This window comes from Diadema setosum, chromosome 15 (genome assembly GCF_964275005.1).
Source record: "Diadema setosum chromosome 15, eeDiaSeto1, whole genome shotgun sequence".
Classification (NCBI taxonomy): Eukaryota; Metazoa; Echinodermata; class Echinoidea; order Diadematoida; family Diadematidae; genus Diadema; species Diadema setosum.
This window is the reverse complement of record NC_092699.1, coordinates 6,880,805-6,903,268: the sequence shown is the minus strand read 5'-3', so window position 1 is coordinate 6,903,268 and position 22,464 is coordinate 6,880,805. Positions and strand designations below refer to the sequence as shown.

The 22,464-nt window shown below is 38.4% G+C and overlaps 1 protein-coding gene across 1 annotated transcript in view; it reads left to right on the top strand.

The window, feature by feature from the left end:
* Positions 1-22,464, top strand: part of LOC140238893 (pleckstrin homology domain-containing family G member 5-like) — a 283,988-nt gene that overhangs the window by 223,871 nt on the left and 37,653 nt on the right. The window contains exon 5 of the mRNA XM_072318791.1: positions 13,876-13,971. Coding sequence (XP_072174892.1) covers positions 13,876-13,971 — 96 coding nt within the window. The remainder of the gene's footprint in view (positions 1-13,875; positions 13,972-22,464) is intronic.

The following is a 22,464-nucleotide window of genomic DNA, read 5'->3' as shown; positions in this document are numbered from 1 at the left end:
GCGTGGGTATATGACCATAATTATTTTGAGCAAAAATATATGTGTACAGGTTTTATATGAGTCTGTCGATAAATATCTAAACACTAGTAGTGATTAGAAGACCACTTCATGGTTTTGAAAACTTACTCCATCAAAAGGCTATGAAGTCATTCCTATTACTGTGAAAGAGATAGAGAGAGTTTATGCGGTTATTGCTTTGTTTTATTCTGATTGTTTAAAGGTCTTAAAATCTTGTGGTATAGATGTATGGGCGTAACTATTGTTAGCAAAAACATATGGTGTCAACAACCATCTATATACAGTGTAGTTGGAGTGGTTGACTTACTGATGTGTGCAAGACAATGTGATATGTTATGGAACCTCACCTTATCAAAACTTGTGAAGCAATACTTATTACTGTGAGAGAGAATGAGAAAGTTGATCTAGTTTTATCATTGTGTTTTGTTCTGCTTTGTTGAACATTGTTTTCCTGTAGCTTTGTTGGAGGGTGAGTGGAGGTTGTAAACTTTCCAGAATATCACATTTGATAAGATAAGAAGTTTAAAGGACAAGTTGACCTTCATAGACATTTGGTTTGAGTGAATGTAGCTATATTAGTAGAACACATCAGTGAGAGTTTGAGTAAATTGGACAATCTGTTCAAAAGTTATGAATTTTTGAAGTTTCTGCTCAGTCACGGCTGGATGAGAAGACTATTATAGCTTGTGATGTCACATGTGTACAACGATATAAAGAAAGAATAAAGAAAATTCAACATATTTTCATTTTTCTCATATAACAAAAGAACACTCAACTTCTCTCTTTCAGAAGGCAGGGGGAATAATATTACCCATAACATACATTAGTGACAAGTCGAAGAAATGTGCACTTTATTTAAATAGTAAAGTTTTGTGAAATTCTCTTTTTATTTTCATTATATCGTTGTACGCATGTGACATCATACACTGTAGTAGTCTTCTCATCCAGCAGTGACTTCGCAGATACTTTAAAAATTCACAACTTTTGAACGGATTGTCCCGATTTTCCCAAAACTTTCACTGATGCGCTCTACTAATATTGTTGCCTTCAGTCAATCCACATGTATATGAAGGTGGACTTGTCCTTTAAAGGAATGCACCTTTTAGTAACTTTTAGGGGAAGTCACCCAGACAAGTTCAGCCTTGTATAATTTTAGCAATTACATAAACACACACAATTTTTTTAAATCCCTGAAGCTTTATGAGCAGAGCCATGGTGCTTATCTCATTAGACACAAATCAAGCTGGTCAGTGCAATCTTCTGCTGGACAGTGGGAAATACGGCCGGCAGGACAAACTCGGGAGAAAAGACATCATTGGGGGTGACATCCACAAACTGCCCATTACTCCGTCCTTGTCTGTTTTACACATCCTAATCGGGAGCTTCGTGACAAGACCCCATAAATTTGTAGAATCGAGTGGAACGGCCGCTGTCAACTTACAGCTCGGCACGGCGTACGGTGGATGGGCGCAAGGGGAAGTGGAAGAACTCCAGAATTTGCAGCCGCTCCATTCACCCCAAGGTCAAGGTTGCAAGTGTTTGATTGCCATGTTGCTGTCGACCTCTAACGGCATCTTCATTAACCGGAGGGGAGAGAGAGGCCTGCGCCATGAACGGATCCGTTTCAAGATCCACAGCTTTTTGAAATCGGGGAAATTATTGGATTCTTGTCGTCTGCTTTGCTGATGCTGCAGAAATTTTGGTTGCTACTCTTCTGTAGATGGAATTAGGTCGTGCTGAAGCCGAGCTCGTCATTAGATACAAAACACTCTTCTGGTTTCCCCTTATATCCGCACCCCACCCCCCACCCCTACCAATAAGCAATCCAGACGACCAATTTACCCCTGTTTATTTGGAGTGTAGCATGTGATGCTACCTCTACAGCGCGTGGGATACCACTTAGGCCTGTACCAAGTGTGGTATCATCATCTAGTGAACAGGGAGATACCGAAGGCCATGAGCATAGTCGCTAGGAGATACATGGCGAGGGGGGGGGGGTAAGGGATCAGAACGGACGTGCTGTTTAGGTCACTGCGGCGGAATTTCAATTAGATTTGCACGTATTTGATCGTCTTTCTGAATTCTCAGAAGCGCAGCAAAAGGTACGCACGCAGGGGGAATGGCTGTCTGATGTGCCAGATGATACAGGAATGACCCCTGCGATGATTTTATCAGCTGTTCCCTGCAACAAAGGTGGGGCTCCCTCTATGGCAGACCCATCCCATGCCTCATTAGGGATCTTGTCTGTTGCAGTGGAGTTTGGATCAGTGTGTATATTTAGGTGTATTTAGGGATCCCAACGAACTGCATATTTGAGAAATGATGAACAAGAGTTGTTGTTTTTTTTTTCTCAGTCTTCCTTTTCTTCATTGTCTTCTATATCTCTTCTGCTTCATCTTCCTTCTCCTCATTTTATTGTTTAATGCTTCGTGTATCCATCCCATGCACATCTTTTTTTCTCTTTAGAAATGTATTCATTCTTCATCAGTGTATGTAATTGCAAATGAAATTCAACAAATCATACATCATTATCACCTATTCATTTGCCATTTTCTTTGAATACTTAAGTATTCTTTTTATTCTTGAGTATTCTATGTCCAGACTTTACTCTTCCTTTGTCTTTCTTTGTGATGATTTCTATTTTTACTAGCAGATTGCTGTTAAAATGGGCTAATCCAATACAAGTTTGCTGTCTTGTCCACACCCCACTTGAAACTGCACCGATTCTGATTTTTAGAGGACGCACGTTGATGAGTCTGGGTGCACCATTTGTCAAAGGCTGTGTTCATCAACTTTCCCATGTTTGAAACATGTTTCAATACCCACCATCAAAATGCATTTGCAAACACCTTTCGGATCATGTTTCTCGAGTTGTTAAGTTTATCAACTTTATCATGAGTTAACTAGGAGATCTTGTTGCTGGGCCGCTCCATTGCGCATTTTGACACGAGGAGCAGAGATGTGTAGTTGGCAGTGGTTGGTGTGGTCAGGTCCAAGCTATAAATGCAGTTCAAAACGACTTTTGCGTTTATCAACTCTACAGAAATGTTGTTGGCTCAAATGTGTTTGTGATCACACTTTTTGTTTTCATCATTTCAGAAGCATATTTCTAACCCATAATCAAAAGAGCTTTGCATTTATCAACTACCCAAAACTCCTTGAAAGTTGTGTGGAAGCTGTACTTCTGCTCGAGAAGTGAGTTGATGAAGGCACCCAGAATCCGATGGAATTTTTTTACATTGTTTGTTGTCTCAGAGGCGAATGGAGTTGGAGGAAAGCAGTGCAATCATGATAAATCATCCTTTGACCTCAATTTGCTGGAATGACTTACATTTCCAACTTCAGTCCGAGTCATCTTTAATTTTGTCCCTTTGAGGTCTTTTTCTTTTTCTCCTCAAAATTGTAAAAAGGACGCTAGAGTGTATGATGGCTTGATAGATGGGACTAGTCAATACCTATTGTTACGTGTGATGCACAAGGATGTCAGGGGGTGTTCGTTGGCAATCGAAGTAGGTGCGGGATAGGGGAAATGTGGCGTCGGCCAAGGGGGAAATGAGGGTCGAATAGAATTTGCAAAAAAAAAAATTGCTTGAGACAGAGAGATACTGACGTCGGGTGCCAAATTTATCTACCACTGTCACCAGGAGAATGTCACTCTGTGGCAGGATCTTTGGGTGTTTCTGCAACCACAAGGTACATCACATCCCGGTATTTGCCAATTGTGATAAAAAACCAAAAGGCATTCCCTGTGACGACCCTTGTATTAAACTTCCACATTGTTTGATACACCAGCTACTACAGGAAGAGATTTGGGCGACTCTCCTTTTTATCTTCTTCCTTTCTCTTCTTCTTTTTATTCCCTTTCCTTCCTCGTCTGTATCGTGTAGTTAATCTGCCAGGGAGCAGCAAGTTTAGCAGCACAAACCAAAGGGATGGCATTTGCATACCTCGGCGCAGAAATGCTCCGTCCGAGATAGCTGGGGAGGGCATTTAAATGGGTGGCGTTCAGCGTTGCCCGATACCAGCTCCCTTCCTGAATGATCTTCCGTGTCTATTTGGGATACAGGAAGCACAACCAGGTGGCGATGTCATACCGTTTGACGCAAGCGGCCAGAGCTAGCTCTCATGTTTTGCTCTCTCTCGGTCTATCTCTCCGTCTATCTTTCTCTGTCACTATATACCTCACATGACATTGTCTACTACACAAAAGCTGCTTTTCAACTGCTATGTCGACTGCGACGGACAATGCATGCAATGCACACTGCCTCCCTTCATTCTTGTTGTCGTGCGCCGCTGTATAATAGTTTTGCATCGGTCGTGATTGCACAAAAGGGGGCGAAAGAATGTTGGCCAGAAGGAAAACAACGGGAGTAAGTTGGTACTATCGCTCTCTTTTCTGATTTGTGGCAGGGGTGTGCCATTGCATGTTGGTTCAGAGACACCCGACCTCCAGTCAGAGGGTTTAGGGTTCAAGTCTCGCCAGTGTGTCAGTCGTTGTAATTCTGTGGCAGGACAGTTTGTCTGCTCGGAACTTTTAATGAAGAGATTGATTGCATGCGAATGTGTTTCTGTATATGTGTGTTGTGTGTGTTTGTATATGTAGACCTAAATATATGCCTGACAACCCTGGCAAATGACCTTGTCGGGTATTTACCCGAATAATCAAAGAAAGCGAGCATGTGAATGTATTCAAAGTCATTTATATCAATCAGAACCCAAGGGCCCAGTTACAAGCTTCTTCTTTTTTCTCCCACCCATTCCTGCCAGGTATATTTTGGTACTTTGGATGAAGTTTGCATTCATTGATTTTTTTTTTTTATTATTTTTTTTTTTTTGCTTGGATGGGTAAGGGGGTCTGGAGTTGTCTCGGACGCCACCTTTGTTGTGAGGGCGTGCATAAAATTTGAATTCATTAGTTATTAAGCCTGTCTGGTACTCACCGGAAGGCCATGTACACAGTGTATTATATATCATGCATTCAGTCATCGAGCTTGCACAATATGTCAGATATAAAGGACTTGGTTTTGTTTTCATTGTTGTGATTGTTTCAGCAGTATAGATACCCTTTGTACCTTTGTTCATGGCTGTGGAAAGTCAGCGATGATGATATTGCTATCTCTTTTGTGGGGAGGCCAGTGCTTAAAGGACAAGTTCACCTTCATTAACATAAGTATTGAGAGAATGTAGCAATATTAGTAGAACACATCATTGAAAGTTTGAGGAAAATCGGACAATCCGTGCAAAAGTTATGAATTTTTGAAGTTTTTGTGCAGTCACCGCTGGATGAGAAGATTACTGCAGTGTATGATGTCACATGCGTACAACAATAAGGAAAATATGTGACCGGCGACAACGGTTTCAGGCAAAAGTCGGGCATTTTGAAAATTATTTTTTTCACTGAATCACATTGCCCATTTCCTAAGCTTTGCATTGATATAAAACACTTGCATTCTTCGGCACCATAAGTGGGCATGGAAAGCGAAATAAAATGCACTTTTTAAGTTGTTAGCCTGACAAAATTGCGAGAAAACGGACTTTGAAGATTCACCTCTTTCTCAAAGACAATGTCCGAGCGGCGATGCGAGGTGAGAATCACCCATCCGTACGATGGTGCCAATCGATGTTAAGCTCCGCCTCTAGCAACCACACTGCCCCCCCAAGGAAAAACGCAGTATCTAACATTTTTGGCGATTTTCACTTTTTTGCATAAATATAGTCAGTGGGCAATCCTTCTTCATATGACATATTCAGATTTTTGAAAAAATGTTTAGAAAGCCACTTTTCCGTAACTGCCAAACGCAGTATCTACACTTAACTTGCACTTTCCCCAAGGAAAAACGCAGTATCTACATGATGAATATTTCCCCAAGGAAAAACGCAGTATCTACAAAGCTAGTCTTAATTACCAGACACTGTTATTTATATACGTGAATACTTTGCCGGTTGTTCTGTAATTTGAACGTAAATTACTTTCTTTAGATATACTTGCTCAATAATAAGACATAATGTTCAAAATATCTAACCGAAACAATACTGATTAGTAAATATTTTGATGAGATCGTGATCCTAATATAAAACACAGTGTGTGATTAAGACTAACCGAGTGCACATTAAACAATGCAACACAACACTGACAGCTTGCAGCTAGCTGCACTGATGCTGTGCAGCAGTCAGCAGAGGGCCCGGCTAGTCAGCATACAGTGGGAGTGTGTACTTGGAATAAAACAAAATGTTGTCGTGGGAAAAATTACTTGTGAGCCTAGCCCTCAAGAAAAATTTATCTGCAGATAATGAGTAAGTTATTCAAAACTATTTCAATATTGAAAGAATAAAGCTGATTGTTTGTCACACGAAGCGAAGTAAACACAAATGCATGTTTGTCACACAAAGCGAGGCAAACACAAATGCATATATTTGTGTTTACTTCGCTTCGTGTGATAAACGATCAGCTTTATTCTTTCATATTCTACCTCAATGATGAACATTATCCGTACTATTTCAATATTAACTTGTTGTGAAGTAACTTTGTTAGGCCTAGACCCTTGTCAAAATTCATCCGGCTCCGAATCCGAAAGTTTCGTCGAAAGGCAATAGGCCCTAACCGTTAGATCTATTTGTGTTGTATCGGATAAACGTCAGGTTATGTAACATGTTACACCCTGTGATCCCATAGATCTAAGTCTAAGTCTTTTAGACTTGTCTAGACAGTAACGTTTGAGTCTTGCGTCTCTTTTCTAATGTTAGACTTAACGTTAATCAGAACTTTCAGGGTCCGTATTCCGAAAGTCTAAAGAAAGATCTAGTGTAGGACTTGAATAGGCTTACTCTAGGGCAGGCCTGTAGTAAGAAGTCTAAAACTGAACCACTTTTTAGAATCCTAAGTCTAGTGAAGTGTCAATGTTCAATTATCTACTCCATACCATACTGTCTTAAAATTACATAGTTGACAATAGATTAGGGTCCATGTGAAAAATAGGTACCCACGGTAAATGGACAAAATAGAGACAGTTAAGAATAAGTTGTATTTTAATTCTTATCGGATCTATAGGCCTACAGTGTCTAGACCCTAGTGAGACTGGGTTGCGTAAAATGCATGCATGGCCATGCTGCATGCTACATAACTTACAAGTAAAAAAAGTTAGGGGCCTACATTACAAATTTACATGACGTTAAAACTTAGGTTCAATCAAGAAGGAATAGGCCTAGAGAGCGGATGTCACTTCATTCTAGACCGGTTCTAGATGTATTTTTTTTTTTCTAATCAAAGAGTCCTGGCTCGTGTAGGGCTTAAACCTTCTGCAGTTCTAACGTTAGGCTATTTTTTTTTCTGTGAGCATCGTGCATGTATAGCCTGAGGCGGTAGACTCGTGTAGCCTGCTACGTAGCCAGCCTAGAATAAACGATATAAAAACTAGACCTAGTCTAGATCGATCTTGATCCAGACATCCGATTTATATTTGGTCTAGACAGACTGTAACCTAGACTGTACAGATCTAGATAGTATTCTAACAAACTGGTTAGATGCTAGTTAGCGGCTAGGCCATGTAGCATCACATTACAGCCCTGGCAAGCTCCATTAAACACGTATCGACGTAACGTTAGGCCTACAGCAAGATCGGTCTGGGATACACTTTTAAGCAAAACGTTCCAAGAACGATCTGTTATTTGATAATCTTATGAAGCCTGCTCTGTAATCAGGGCATAAATGGGGGGGGGGGGGGGGGGATGGAGGATGCATCCCCCAGGGCCAGAGAATACTTGAACAATGATGTATACATGCATACATAATTATGGCAGAAGATTAATCCTAGTCATTCCGCTGTAGATACTGCGTTTTTCCTTGGGGAAATTCGTTCCATTGTAGATACTGCGTTTTTCCTTGGGGAAATCAGTCAATTGCGTGGGGTTTCCCCAAAGTATCTGCATTTTCATCAATAACTGAAAAAGAAAACAAAAACACAAAATGATATTTTCCAGGAAAATTGGTAGCTAGATAGACTAAAATTCCACAATGAAGGAATTTTTCAAAAGAGTAAATTTTCCAGGGGCTTTGGCAAAAATATAAAATGGTGAATATCTCGGTTGTTTAGAAATGGAGCTGGATGTAGATACTGCGTTTTTCCTTGGGGGGGCAGCACATCGCCTTCTGATTGGCTCACTGAGAGAGTCAAATTTCCCGGGCACCCTTCCTAGCAGCTCAGCGTATGAAGCCGAAAAACAATGCGGTTCGCTCGGGTGTGTTTTACCATTACGTCTTTCAAGATGGCGGATACGATAATTGCACGTATGGTGTACATGTGTATGGTGCACGCATTACGCAATGGCATCCACACGCCATGACCATGTGCATGTAACAGGAGAGGGTGGCGAATCCACACATTTACAAATCGCGTTTTCATTGTTGTTGATTTAACTTTATCATTGCCGACCCTTTTGAAGGCAGATAAATGACAGTGCTGGCAAAGGTCACGCTTCCTGTTTGCTTTGGTTTTACAAGCCGTGCATATGTTGCCTTGTTTGGTAGTGTTAAAACAAACAAACAAACACGACTCGGTCGTTAGTTTCGTGCGATCTTGATGTGTATAGTATTTGAATATAACTGGTTTCATGTGACCTCTCCTTTCCTCTCATCTACCTTCCCTTGAGTCAGTCTGCTGTCATAATTTTTACTACATGTACAAGTAGACTATTGTTTTTTTTTTTCTTTTCACACGATTATGTCGTGCTACGTACGTGATATTTGTTTCACTTCCGTTGTCGAACATTGCGGTAGAATAGTTTGGATCATAAGCCAAAAGAAGAGCACGCACTACAGCGTATAAACCACTATAGCAAGAACAATTGAGCATGTAATTACATGCACGCGTGGACAAAGCATTCCCCAAACGCTGCAACTGGTGCCTCCGATCCGAAAGCCGAATTATGTAAATGTGCGTGACGCACCAGCCAATCGCATGCGAGACCTTGCGCCGTAGCAACGCTGGGGATATTGGCGCGACGTTCGAAAGAAGCTCGAAACTGACGAGTACGATCCAACATAGGGTGCTTAAAATTCCATTTTCGATAGGAAAAACGTAGTCTTATGCTACGAAATTTGGTGTAGATGTAGAAAACATATCAAAGATTCGATTTCTGCAAAAAACCCATATCGACAAAAATAATGGTAAAGATCTTTGTACCCCGCCTAGGAGGAAATTTGCTATTGCGACTTTTGCCTGAAACCGTTGTCGCGGGTCACATATAAAGAGAATTTCACAAAATTTCATCTTTTGAAAAAAGTACACATTCCCTTGACTAGTTACTAACATATGTTATGGGTAATATCATTCCCATTGCCTTTAGAAAGAGGCAAGTCAAGTGCTCTTTTATTATGCGAAAAAAGTGAAAATATGTTGAATTTTCTTTACATTTTCTTTATACTGTTGTACTCATATGACATCACATGCCTTAGTAGTCTCTTCATCCAGTGGTTCCAACACAAAATTTTTAAAAATTCATAACTTTTGCATCGATAGTCCGATTTTCCTCAAACTTTCACTGCAATGTGTTTTACTAACATTGCTGCATTCTCTCAATCCTTATGTTTATGAAGGTGAACTTGTCCTTTAAGTTATCAGATAATGTTAGCCCTTTCATGTGTGCTACTGTAACAGTGTAACATTGCCAAAATGTGTAGGTCTTGATACACTCGGCCAAGAATTTCAAAGCCACCATAGCTTGGTGTACTGATGAAGTATGTCAACCAATGCTAGTCATGAAGGGTGTATGAGGGATTAACTTGTGTGATTTCATCATAGGATAGGTTTTGGTAAATAATGAGAATTTTTACAATGCAGAAGGCACCCTCTTGGTTTATAGATGAAACAGATACTCAATTTTGAAGCAATAGCTTCTTCTTCTTTTAATACCATATGACACTTCCATGATACAGTAATTGAAATAACCATGTCTAAATGCACTAGCCTGCATTCACAGCCTCTAGAAATCAGAGCCATGGTTTAGATTAGGTCCATGTAATGAAACCTCATCAGTGGACATTTATCATTTGGATGTCTGTTTACCCATGCGATATGCCGTTCAATTACACAGATTTATTTGGACTCTGTGCTGATGAAGTCTATACTATCACTGTGAATTCCATCCATCAGGGTATAGGGGAAATGTTTGAAAGAGTAAATTCCCTTGCAATATACATTAATTACAGATTTAGGATGTGACATACATGTTTTATAGTTTGCCTATGGCACACAGGGTACTGTAAAACGAGGAATGTTCGCATGCATTTTAATTTCGCAAATTTTGTGCATGACAACATTCGTGAAATTATGCACACGAATGTTCTTGCCTACACAATATGCATTGGACATCAGTGGCAATTCGTGAAAATTTCATGCCGGGAGAAAGGTCGTCGGCTTCAATTCGTGAAATTTTCATGCCGCGAATATATCATGTTTTACAGTAATAAGGAGAGAGAGAGAGAATGTTTGAGGCAAATGCAGTCCATTTAGAACTCTCTTTACTTGGAAGTGTGTATTTAATTATAGTGGTTAAGATCCAATAGCAGTGACAGATATACCATAGAGTGGAAAGGCTGGTGCGGTGTGGATATATTTGAGAATCCCGTAACAAATCGTCTACAGTTTAATCACTGATATCTATGTTAAAGGGATGGTACAGTATTGGTGGAGATGAAAATTGGGCTTTTCACTTTTTGAGAGATACCAAGAAAACACTTATAATATAATACAGAGCATACCATTTTAAGAGGAATTCAAAGTTTTTGATGAAAATCGGGTTTGGAATGACTGAAACATCCAAAAACAAAGTAAAACAAAGCAATCGTAATAAAGTGTGGGTCCCACACTTTCTTAGAATCGCTCTTTTTGGATATCTCAGCCATTTCAAAATTGATTTTCATCAAATAAGAGTTGCATTCCTCATAGAATTACATGCTCTTTCATATTTAATAATAGGTTTCTCATTATCTCACCAAAAATACTAGAAACCTGAAATTAGGTCTCAACCAAAACTGTTCGATCCCTTTAAGTACACACACAGCAGAGGAATCGTGTGCTGGAGTTGACCATTACCAATGAACGTAAAGCTTTGATGCACATATTTGCTGATGGATGCTTTTCATGTGTTGCTTTGGTGTGTGTGTGGTTTTTTTTTTTGTGGTTTTTTTTTTGGGGGGGGGGCCTTTTTTGATGTACCCCAGTGGACAGCGAATGAAGATAGTTTCAATCAGGCTATCCACATCTCCCCATGCTACTGGGTCTTTAGATGTTAAGTTCGTTGTTTATTACTGCACTGTAAATAGGTGAAGCACTTTTTGTGCTATCATAATGGCGATTCTCAAAATGCAAGATAAATTCATGCGACCTCATTTGTGTATATTCACATTACTGTGTCAACTTGTTACCACATATGAAAGTTAAGATCAAGAATCCTAGAACATAAAATGTACAGTTGTAGGCTTATTTGAAAAAAAAAAAAAAAACCCAAACCCCCCCCAAAAAAAAAAACCAAACAAACAAACAAATCGAACAAGCAATGCTATCATCAATATTCAAAGTGGATGGCAATTTGATCTAAAGCTGTGTGTGATGTTAACTTCTTACCCATTATTTTTCCAGGATGAATTCCCAAATAACAGGTGAGATGTAATGTTCTCACATTGAGGAACATACCATGATGAGAGTATTTTATAAGCATTTGTGCATTCAGGAAAGACATAGCATATAAATCAAAACGATATCTGAAACAATATATGTCCATATATGAATGTCTGTGAAGGTATTAAACCAACATTCATCTGATAAAAAAGCATCTCAAGATATTTTACCCAACTTTTTAGCACATGAAATGCCACAAATTTTGCTCTAGCAGCACATCACATCACTACCATTCACTATGTCACAAACTTCACAATTTGCATTGTGATCAATTTCTTGAGATTTTTCGCCGGTGTGAACAACATAAAAAAATAAATAGCATGAATCACAGGATTTCTTGTGACTTTTTCAGAATTATTGTGATTACCAGGTATTTGAGAAATTGTGTGATAGTTAGCATTGCAGCAGGATGTCTAAATGGTAGAGTATTAAATAATCATGCTATTTTCTATCCCTAGATGCATGTGAACACAGGGTCAAAGGTCATCATTTGGTAACTTTCATGAATGCACAGTTTGGTTTACAAAATATCGCACTCAACAATTAGATAATTTTGTTCATCATCTGTCCATATGAACAGGTGCAAACACTGATATTCATATGTATGTGTATTATATACCATGTATAATGAAATCTCACTATTTTGTTGGTATGCACCCGCCTGTTATTTTTACATGCCATCACATTTTTTCAAAGTGATTTTTTGCTGGATTTATCAGGAACTTAGAGATAGCTTATTCCCCATTAATCACAGAATCTTTTGCCAATTTAGATATTCAGATGTTTGAGTGATTATAATAGTTATGGTAGGTAAACATTAGATTTCTAATGCCATTTTTATGAATTTCTTCACAAAGAGCAGAACAAGTCAGTATTGAAAGATCTTAGAGCGTCTTGACTAATGATAATTTTGTCGCGTCAGAGATCTATTTCGAGTTTTATTTTGTTTTGAAGCAAAGGAAGTGATGTGCATATCATCCAGTCTTGAATATCAGGCGTTCGTGATGTGCAGAATTCTAAAGTTTGTATGTGTGTTTTTTCATGTTTTTGTTTGTTTGTTTTTTTGTCATTCCTGTGGTGACCAGATAAATAAGTTGTAGTAGTGGCATTTTTATTCAGTTGTTGTTGTTTAGCTTTTAGTTTCCTTTATTACTTCCATTTTTTTTTTCTCACGCATGTTACAGCAGGAAGCAGTTGGGTGTTTGTGAATGTGTGGGAGTGTTTATGTGTGTGAGAGTATGTTTGTCAAATTCAGCCAAAATTCCCACTATCTTAAAAAAGAAAAAAGTAGAGCATCTGTACACTGTTCAGCTCCCTAATTTACTCTAGGATATATTGTAAAAGTGGAATTTTTCATGGTGTTGAAATTTCCACACATTTCGCACAACCATAGCGCAAAAATAAAAGCACACAAATATTTTTGCTTGTTATATGTACAATAATTAAATGTCATGATTCTGCGGAATTCAAAACATGCAAAATTCCTCTTACCCAGCCCACCGTGAAAAATTACTTGGGTGAAAATATCAACTTTTACAGTAAGTGCCAGATTTATCTGCAAGTGATACCGTATGAAAAGTTTGTACATTGTTCAGTTATGCAATGTTTCTGTGTGTTAGTGGCTTGTGTAACAAAGGAAGTAAGGCAAATGCGTACTGCACATCCCATGTGGAATACCTGTGGAACAGGAGAATTAAGTATTGCGTAAAGTGTTCAGCCTCCTCCCTGTTTCATATTCTTCTATATTATGAGTATTCGGTAAAACTTTGCAACCAAAGTAAGGGTTTACTTTTTATATTGTGATTCTCATTGCACTTTTTGCAATTTGGCACTGTTGATACTGTATTGTCAATCAACCACAAATGACAAAGAAAAAAAAAATCAGATTAGTGTGTAAGAATAGAATATTCAATGGAGGTGTTGATGTGTTGTGATTATTCCCGCCGTTGAATAACTGCCACTTTTTTCCTCCCATCCCAGCCCATCCCAATGCCCTCCCTTTTTTTGGGGGGGGGGGGGAGGGGGAAGGGGGTATTAGGATTATGGATAAAAAGACTTGATCCTCAAAAAGAACAGCTTGTGCACTTAATCCAATGTGATATAATGTTCTTCTTTTATCAATCTTCCATGTATTTTTATTCCTCTCTTTTCATCATCCTCTTTTCTCTTTTTTTTCGGCCAGAATGCGCCCAACTCTCCGCAAGCCGGGAGATCCAACCGACGCCGCTCTCCGAGTACGCCCAATGCACCAGACCCAAACATGCTGCAAAGAGGACAGGTAAAACCATCTGATCCAAACTCATTTTCAAATGTAGGACTGTGTGTATATCATTTGGTGAGATTCTTCAAACTTTTCTTGGATTCTTTAATTAAACTTCACCCCATTGAGTTGTGCTGCATTCAGTACTAAAACAACATATGACTACCTACCACCAAAGAAATCGGGAAATGGGGCCTGTTACAGTACCTGAGAATGGAAGAGATGTTTGTAATTTAACCAATTGCTTACGGGAAGGTGATGAATCATGTCAAAAGCTGTATGGGGGAGGGCAGTGTGTGGGAGGGAAGGGGTTAAATACGAGACTAACCTGTTTGCGCAACCCTCCCCTCCCACATTGTTTTGTCTAATTTGCGAAAGCGGGGAACCATCTCTGGGTTCCGCAGAATTTTTTTTTTTCTTTTTTTTTTGCGCTTGAATTCTTTTCTGTTGTGGATTGCAAGGCAAATTCATCATGGAGATGTTTGAAGTCGGAGAGGACGAAATCAATCACGGCGATACCAGTGAGAAATGGTTTGCTGGAAATCACTGATTAGTCCTCCCGTCATCCGGCCGCTCTCGCCGTTTCTCGTCCGAGCGTGTCCAGAGGGCCTATAGCGGGGGCCTTGATCGGCGGCCGTTTGATTCCCAATTTTCTGTTTCCTCCCCTCCAATTCACTGGATGTGATTGAATCCCTCAGCCCGGTCGGGGTTGGGGGAGGGGGGAAGAAATTGTCATCAAAATGAGGGATAATTTGTGATTTGGGAATCTTCGAATCCTTCGGGGAGAGAGGAAGTGGATTAATCCACATCAGCTGTCGTCACGATCAGACTCCATGTTCTTGTTTTGTTTGCTTCTGCTCTGTAGATTCCAACTGTTTGTATCTTTAGAAGACAGAAGCAATTCTGTCTCAAAAACACATGTTTTCCTGCAAGGATGAGCATGTACTAAAGTCAAAGTCTCGTGATGTAGACATGTGGCAAGTAGGATTAGAAATCAAAATCATTTGCCCCACCGCCTTCATAGACTCTTGTCCACGGAATCGTATGATTTGCGAGGAGTGATATGAGTTTGTCGGATAATGTGGCATAAACTTTTTTCCGGATGATGCAGTATTTTCTGCTTTGTCTGTAATGTTAGTTAGGCTATGCTGATGAATTCCAGGATGTTATTCCTCTGATTTGAATGTGAAAGTATTCATAGTAATTCCCTTGGGGGGGGGGGGGGGGGGGAGAGGGAGCTGAGTTATGCCATTGACACTTTCTGCACTCCCACAAGAAGTCCATTAACCCGTTGAGAAAGGTTTGATTTTGCTACAACACTCATTTCCCATAGACACCTGCCTGAGTGTACTCGGGACTCATCCTCAACAGGTTAAAGGGATGGTACAGTATTGGTGGAGATGAGAATTGGGCTTTTAACTTTTTGCGAGATACCAAGAAAACATTTATGAAATAGTGCAGAACGTACCATTTTAGGAGGAATTCAAAGTTTATTTGTTGAAAATCGGGTTTGGAATGGCCAAGACATCCAAAAATAAAGTAAAACAAAGCGATCGTGATAAAGTGTGGGTCCCACACTTTATTAGAACCGCTCTTTTTTGGATATCTCAGCCATTTCAAAAACAATTTTCATCAAATAAACGTTGAATTCCTCATAGAATTACATGCTCTTTCATATTTCATAAGAGGTTTCTCATTATCTCACCAAAAAATGTTAGAAACCTGAAATTAGGTCTCAACCAAAACTCTACGATCCCTTTAATATTGATATACCAGTTTGATATTGATTGTTATTTTAACTTTCTTTTCCTCCTTGAAAATTATAAGTAGCAATGGAGTACCTACTGTCACACACAGTGCAGTTAACTGTCGTTATTGTAATTAATTTCACAGTGGTCTATACATGAAGGTTGAGATACGCAAAATTAATAGAGTAATGTCAAGTATCAGACACTTGAAAACACTTAGCGGTCAAAACAAACCTACATCGTACGTTTAGTATAAGTATCATTCATCTGTACCTTGCTACACCCTCCCCCGTTTTGTTTTGTTTTGCTGTTTTTTGAGGGAATGAGGTGGGGGGGGGGGGGCAACTATCACTTTTAATCTATGCAACTTTCAGTCTTGCCAGCTAATTTCCTTAACCCGCTCATCATGGAAAGATGATGGTCTTATACCAATGGTATGGGCAGTTAAGACTCTCACTGGGAATGGATGAGATATGGATGTCAAAGTTGCGAGTGTCGACTGTGAAACAGGATATAGAAATGCAAACGCGTGTGGTACCGTCAGGTTGTAAAAAAAATGTATGCGATGTTACTGTAGATTATTTTGAATGCTAGTATGAAGTGAATGAATCTATATCATTGATTTCTTTTTTTTTTTTTTTCAAATGATGTGTGGAAGACAATATGAAGTCCTTGCCACACTCATTCTTCACAGATCCTAGTCAAAGTCTGCCAGGAACTGGTCAAAAACCACTTTTTATTACTAGTATTTTGGGGGGTATTTCTTGACATTATTCATGATGTGGTCATTTGAGTGTGTTACAACCTTTTAATGCATATTCAACAGAGTGATTTGTAATACGTGTGAAGTCAGAAGAAAGAGGAAGTAACTCCCACGTAGTAGAAGGAAGGAAACAGCATGGGAATTTGTGTCTTCAGTGGGGGAATTTCAAACCTGCAGCGTTTGCTAGCATGGAGCTTTTAATCAGGAATGCAGGAATTAAATGCAGCAAGGTTTTTGTTTATTACGACATGTTCTTATCTCTGGGGGTCCACCTTTGTTTTTTGCAAAGAAATATCCGTGTTTCACATCAAAAACAACCCTTCTCTTGTCGTTTGTGTATTGTGATTGTTTGAGCAAGTCTCACCCAAGATGGCAATGAGTGGTGGGACGTTTCCATCTTTACTTCACATTAAACCCATCCTTCCCCAAGCAAATTCAAGTTTTGTTCGTTATTCGTTTGCCTGTTCATCGGGAGTTGTTGTTGGTCTTTTTAATGCATCCCTTTCAATCAGCTGGAATTTTCTTGAAATGTCTACGTTCTGTCCTTTAAGTTTCCCCTTCCCATAAATGCACCCTACAAACATTCCGCTCCCCTCCCCACAGAAGGGGGGGGGGGAGCATTATGTAAATTATTGGCCAGTTTACAGCTGCATGACTTGTTTACATGTTATTTTCTGACTCAAAGGCAGTAGTGGGAGGTTTGGACATGTGTCAAGAACTTTGCCAAAGCTCAAAAAGAAAAAAAAAAACAAAAACTATATTCCTCGTAGTAGTTTGATGAGATTAAGAGGGGAAATTTGGATGATAGAAAACTTGTGACCTTTACAAGCAGTATGCACCTGTTTGTCTGCCTTGGTCTGCTATGGACATCACAGTGGCCACTGTTGCCAGGACAATTTCGAAACAGAATGTACCATCTTGTCAGAAGGCAGATGAGTCTTAAAGCGCGCTTGAGATCCTGTTGAAAGATGCGTAAAAATATTTGTTCGTAATCTCTCTCCAGCAGCTAATAAGTAGGAGCTGTCTGGGTTGACAATCTGGGATTACTGCGGTATGTTAGTACTTCTGAATTACTTTGGGTCTAGTACACCGGAAATGTTTGCAGTGATTCTGAAGGCTGTTCACACTGAGCAAAAAAAAAAGTAAAATGGCAAAACAAAAATAAAGATAGATATAAAATAAGTGAATAAATAAATAAATAGATCAATAGATGAATGAATGAATTAATAAGTAAGTAAGTAAGTAAATAAATTGATAAATAAATAAATAGGGTTATAAATGATAATGATATTAAATAGATAAGACTTCATGAAACTCAAGACATGATGGTATGAGATGGATTCTTTCAAAGTGAGTTTACCAAAAGCCATTTAAAACATTGGCAGAAAAATCGCATACCAGAGTGCAATTTTATGTGCATTTTACTGTCACAGTTTGAAGCAAGATCCATGCCCTGCAACGGAAACAAAAAAATCATGTATTGGGTCACATGACTATATACCCCATGTTTAGACAACTCCCTGCTGCCATGTGTGAAACACGAGTTGCAGGTAATCCTCTCAGGCTATCACTAACAACACCAACAACAACAAAAATGTCCAAAGTTGCATACAAAATGAATAGATCCACCTGTGCGTGCCCATCATTATAGTTGCAACAGTGAGGCTTTGTTAATATCATGGCAGTATGAATGGACAAAGTCAGATATTTTGAAATTCAAAGTACACTCTGTTGACATTGACTAATGAGCCCGGCTCTCCTCTCTGTAGAGGCCATGGTGAATGTTTCTGTTGCTATCAAACTTGCAGAACAGGAAAGGAAAATTAGCAAAATGTATTTGTGATGGAATTTCAATGAAATATGCCCTCAGTACACTCCCAAAATCATCACCCACCCTCATTCTTTATTTCATAGCAAGGACACCTTCCTTCTTCAATATGACTTCTGAGTTATCTTTTTGTAAAGGTGCATGTAATTATGTACTTTATGGGGGGAAAAGTGTTTCATGCGTAAGTAAACAAGAGTGATGAAAGTTTCTATGGAGTGTAATATTGAAGTAATAGGAAATCATCAATCATGGCATGTCATAAAATCCAGCAAGGCTCAGTTACATTTGATTCACATGACCAACGACCCCTGACGTATCGTGAAGAGTATGTTCATACCAATGGCCTTCGATATTCGTACTCATGTACATGTATATTGTTTGCTGGATATAAATATCATTGAATTGAAAGTGAAACTGTAGTACTCATACTATGTGAGGTTCACAGAGAGACCCAAATGAGATTTTCTTTTATGAATTTCTATCAAATTACCAACTTTCTTCTTGTAGGTATAGATAGATTGTAATGTGTAATAATGTGGTGTCTTTGTTATTTACTTAGCAGTGTATATGGAAATAGAATGCAGGAATGATAGTGTTCACAACAGTACAGAACAACTACGCAAGTAATTTCTGAAGTACCATGACCAAATTTGCCATTGTGACTGCCTTGAAATATGCCTGAATTCCCTCAACTTTTGTTCCTGGTCAGTTTCCGTTCTTATCACTTCAGTCACAGAATGGTTGCTGTCTCTGTGGCAATTTTTTCCCCTTTAAACAAAGTTGGCTTTAATTTTTGCTACACTTTTCAACATATTACTCAAGTCCATTGGAAGTTGGCAATTACATCAGGCACATACATTCCTACCATCTGAATTTCTATTTATACTCGAGCATTAGTTATTAGTAGGACACTCAATTTTTAGATATTCTAAAATAGCATTTCTTTTTAGGGTTTATCTGTTTGGATGTACACCAACAGGCAAAAAAAAAAAAAGAAAAAAAATGTGTCCGTATAATGGATGTGACAGTCTCCCTAATTGATAAAAGATAAAAATTGATGATGAATAAGAATCTAATAGGTCACTGTGCTTGGCAAAAAAAAAAAAAAAAAAAAAAAAACAGATTCTACAGTGTGCAGACAGTATATAGCAGTTAACTGATATGTGAAGTGGGATTCTGACCTAACTACCTTTTATGAACACAATTTTAGTTAGAGAGAAGATATAAATGCATGCATATGTTTCCATATTTCTTCCCCCTGACATTATCAGGCATATCCAATCCATAGTCTATGATAAAGCTTTGTGTAAAGCATTTATTTGCCAAAATAATAATTAAACACAAATCAATCTAAGACAGGATTTTCTAAATCAAGATACAGATGGTTTCTTTCTCTCTCTCTCTCTCTCTCTCTCTCTTCTCAAAAAGTTGTAGCAGGTGATGTCACCCAAAATAACTCATCCCACATGTCCTTATTTGGGTAAACCACTCAAGAAAGTATTTTAGTTCATTGTTGCCTTTAAAGAAAAATAGATATATAATTCTATTATCACATAAGCGTACATTTGGGTATTGAGTGCAGAAGAATTTGTCCCTTGAGTTATACAAGAGGGTGGTGAACAGGAAATGTGCTTTGAACTTTCCAATGGGGGCGCTGTGCTAATCTGTCATTGAATGCACAGATATGATAGGTATAGGTATTCCTCTATCTGTGTGTGTGTGTGTGTGTGTGTGTGTGTGTGTGTGTGTGTGTGTGTGTGTGTGTGTGTGTGTGTGTGTGTGTGTGTGTGTGTGTGTTTAAGCAGTTATTGAGATTTTGTCAATAGAGGGGGTGTGGGTATCACTGAAAAGGACAAATATTCTTGATTAGATTATCTTTTCCCTCCTTTCTGAGTCAATGTCGTTTGGAATGAGTGTAACAAGGAAGTTGCAAAGGGGGGGGGGGGATGGTAGCTCAGCTTCAGGAAACTTATAGAAGACAGACATGGAAATTGGATTGCCCTTCTACCAGGGGGAAAAAACAAGGCCAGAGATATGACATAATCAGTGTTATTTGGATTGACAGAAGATCCTTATGCATTATCATTTTTGTGTCATCTCTGAAGATAGGAGCAGAGTGGTTTAGAGTATTTTACACAAACTTGAACTTTCTTAGTTGTTAATGTTGTTGTCTGGAGAGAAGTAACAAAAGGAAGAGAAAGAAAAAGAAAAAAAAATCCTTAACTATTCCATGACCAGTGTATTTGGTTTGCAGAATCCCCCAAAGTCCAGGCCTATAACTTGCCCCCCCCCCCCAACAACAGCAACAAAAATTAAATAATAGTATCAATAATGGTGAGGATCACAGCAAACGCTTGTGTATGCTAACAAAGTGTAGAACAAAGTTATGGTAATGTTATTTGGCACTCTTGTGTCCACAGTGACATTTGCTTATTAGAATGATAGATTTCATTCAAATTTTACATAAATGAATAAATTTATAGGATGTTAAAAGTTCATTATAGTTTAAGAAACAATAATGGGCAAATTTCATTAGGTGATGATGTCATTGCAATTCATTTTTTCTTATAGGTAATTACTAGAAACTTATCTATTTAATTAATTAATCAATTAATTTATTATTTATTCATTTATTTATTTATTTTGTTTATTGATTGTTTGATTTATGTATTCATTTATTCATTCATTCATTCATTCATTTATTCCAGTTTCTTTTAGCAGGGTAGTCTGCTAAAATAGTATTATCTATTGCCAGAAATCTTGCAAATATAACCTCTCTCTCTCTCTCCCACATTTATCCTTTGCACAATTATTTCAAGTTTGTCATTTGACGAGAGGGATGTAAAAATATATGATTCATTGGTTTTGGTTTCATGTTGAAGAAGAATTGAATTGAATAAATCTAATGAAGAAATTTAAAGGGTGGGATGAAGATTAGTGAGAGATTAACTTCACCATTCCTGCCAAAATAAAATGATGACATGATGGAGGAAATACCAGTTGTTTCTGCTTCACCCAAAGAAGATTCATTTTCAATATCAACTTCAACAGTTAGAAAGGAGGCGTAGATAAAACAACTGCAACTCAAATGCATCGAAGTTAGGGCAAGATGGAGCAACTCTACTCAGATTATTCCAAGTTAACAGCTCTCAAGAAAATCCAGTAATGGAACAGGAAAAAAATAGAGAATGCAAGAAAGTTTCATATATCAGAGTCCAGTGGGACAACTGTAATGAAGAATGATTTGCAATCGCCATAGCAACTGGTGATGTACATACATCACCCCGAGGGCATCTTCGTTGTTACTGTGGTAGTTGTTAAGAATTGGTACTTAGTACTGCTGTTGTAATAGTTCCTTGGAATTGTAAATCATGCTCCATAGAGTTTGCATCATAAAAACAACATCTATAAGAAGTAGTTTGAGAGGATGAAGAAGTGGAAGGAGGAAAAATGATGAAATAGGAAACTGGACAAATTTTGATATCAATTACGGTAAAAGCATTAATATAGCAACTTTTGCAAAGAAGCGAAGAAGAAATGTACATGAAGAGTTTGAATGGAAAAACACATAAGCACGATTTTCTTTTTTTTTTTTTTTTGGAGGGGGGAAGGCCATTGTCAAAAACTGCACTCATTACATTACAAGTATTTTTGAAGATGTTATTGAAATCATTAGATGGAAGCAAAAATAGTAACAATAAAAACTTACCTTACCACCAGCAATAGGAACATTAGCTATTGTTGCCATATCATTTGTAATTGTAGTAGTAGAGATAGGAGAAGGAGGAGGAGGAATAGGAAAAGGAGTAGAAGCAATAGTTTCAAAACCTTGGGGAGAATGAACCCCATTTCACTTTTGCATTAATACACCTTCGAAATAATGAAACTTCAGAATGACTAACTGACTTTATGCAGTACACTATCAAAGTTCATCACAGTATAGATGTGAGTGGGCAAACAGGACATGGTATTCTCTTGGTGCAAGGGGATACAATCCGAATATAAATGTGGATTAAGGGAATGCAGCAATATCAGTAGGACACACAATCAGTGAAGTTTGTGGAGTATTGGACTATATCTGTACAAAAGTTATGAATTTTTGGTGCATCTATTGCTGCCAGAGAAGACTAAAACATTTTGTGATTTCATGCATGGACAACAAATAAACGAAC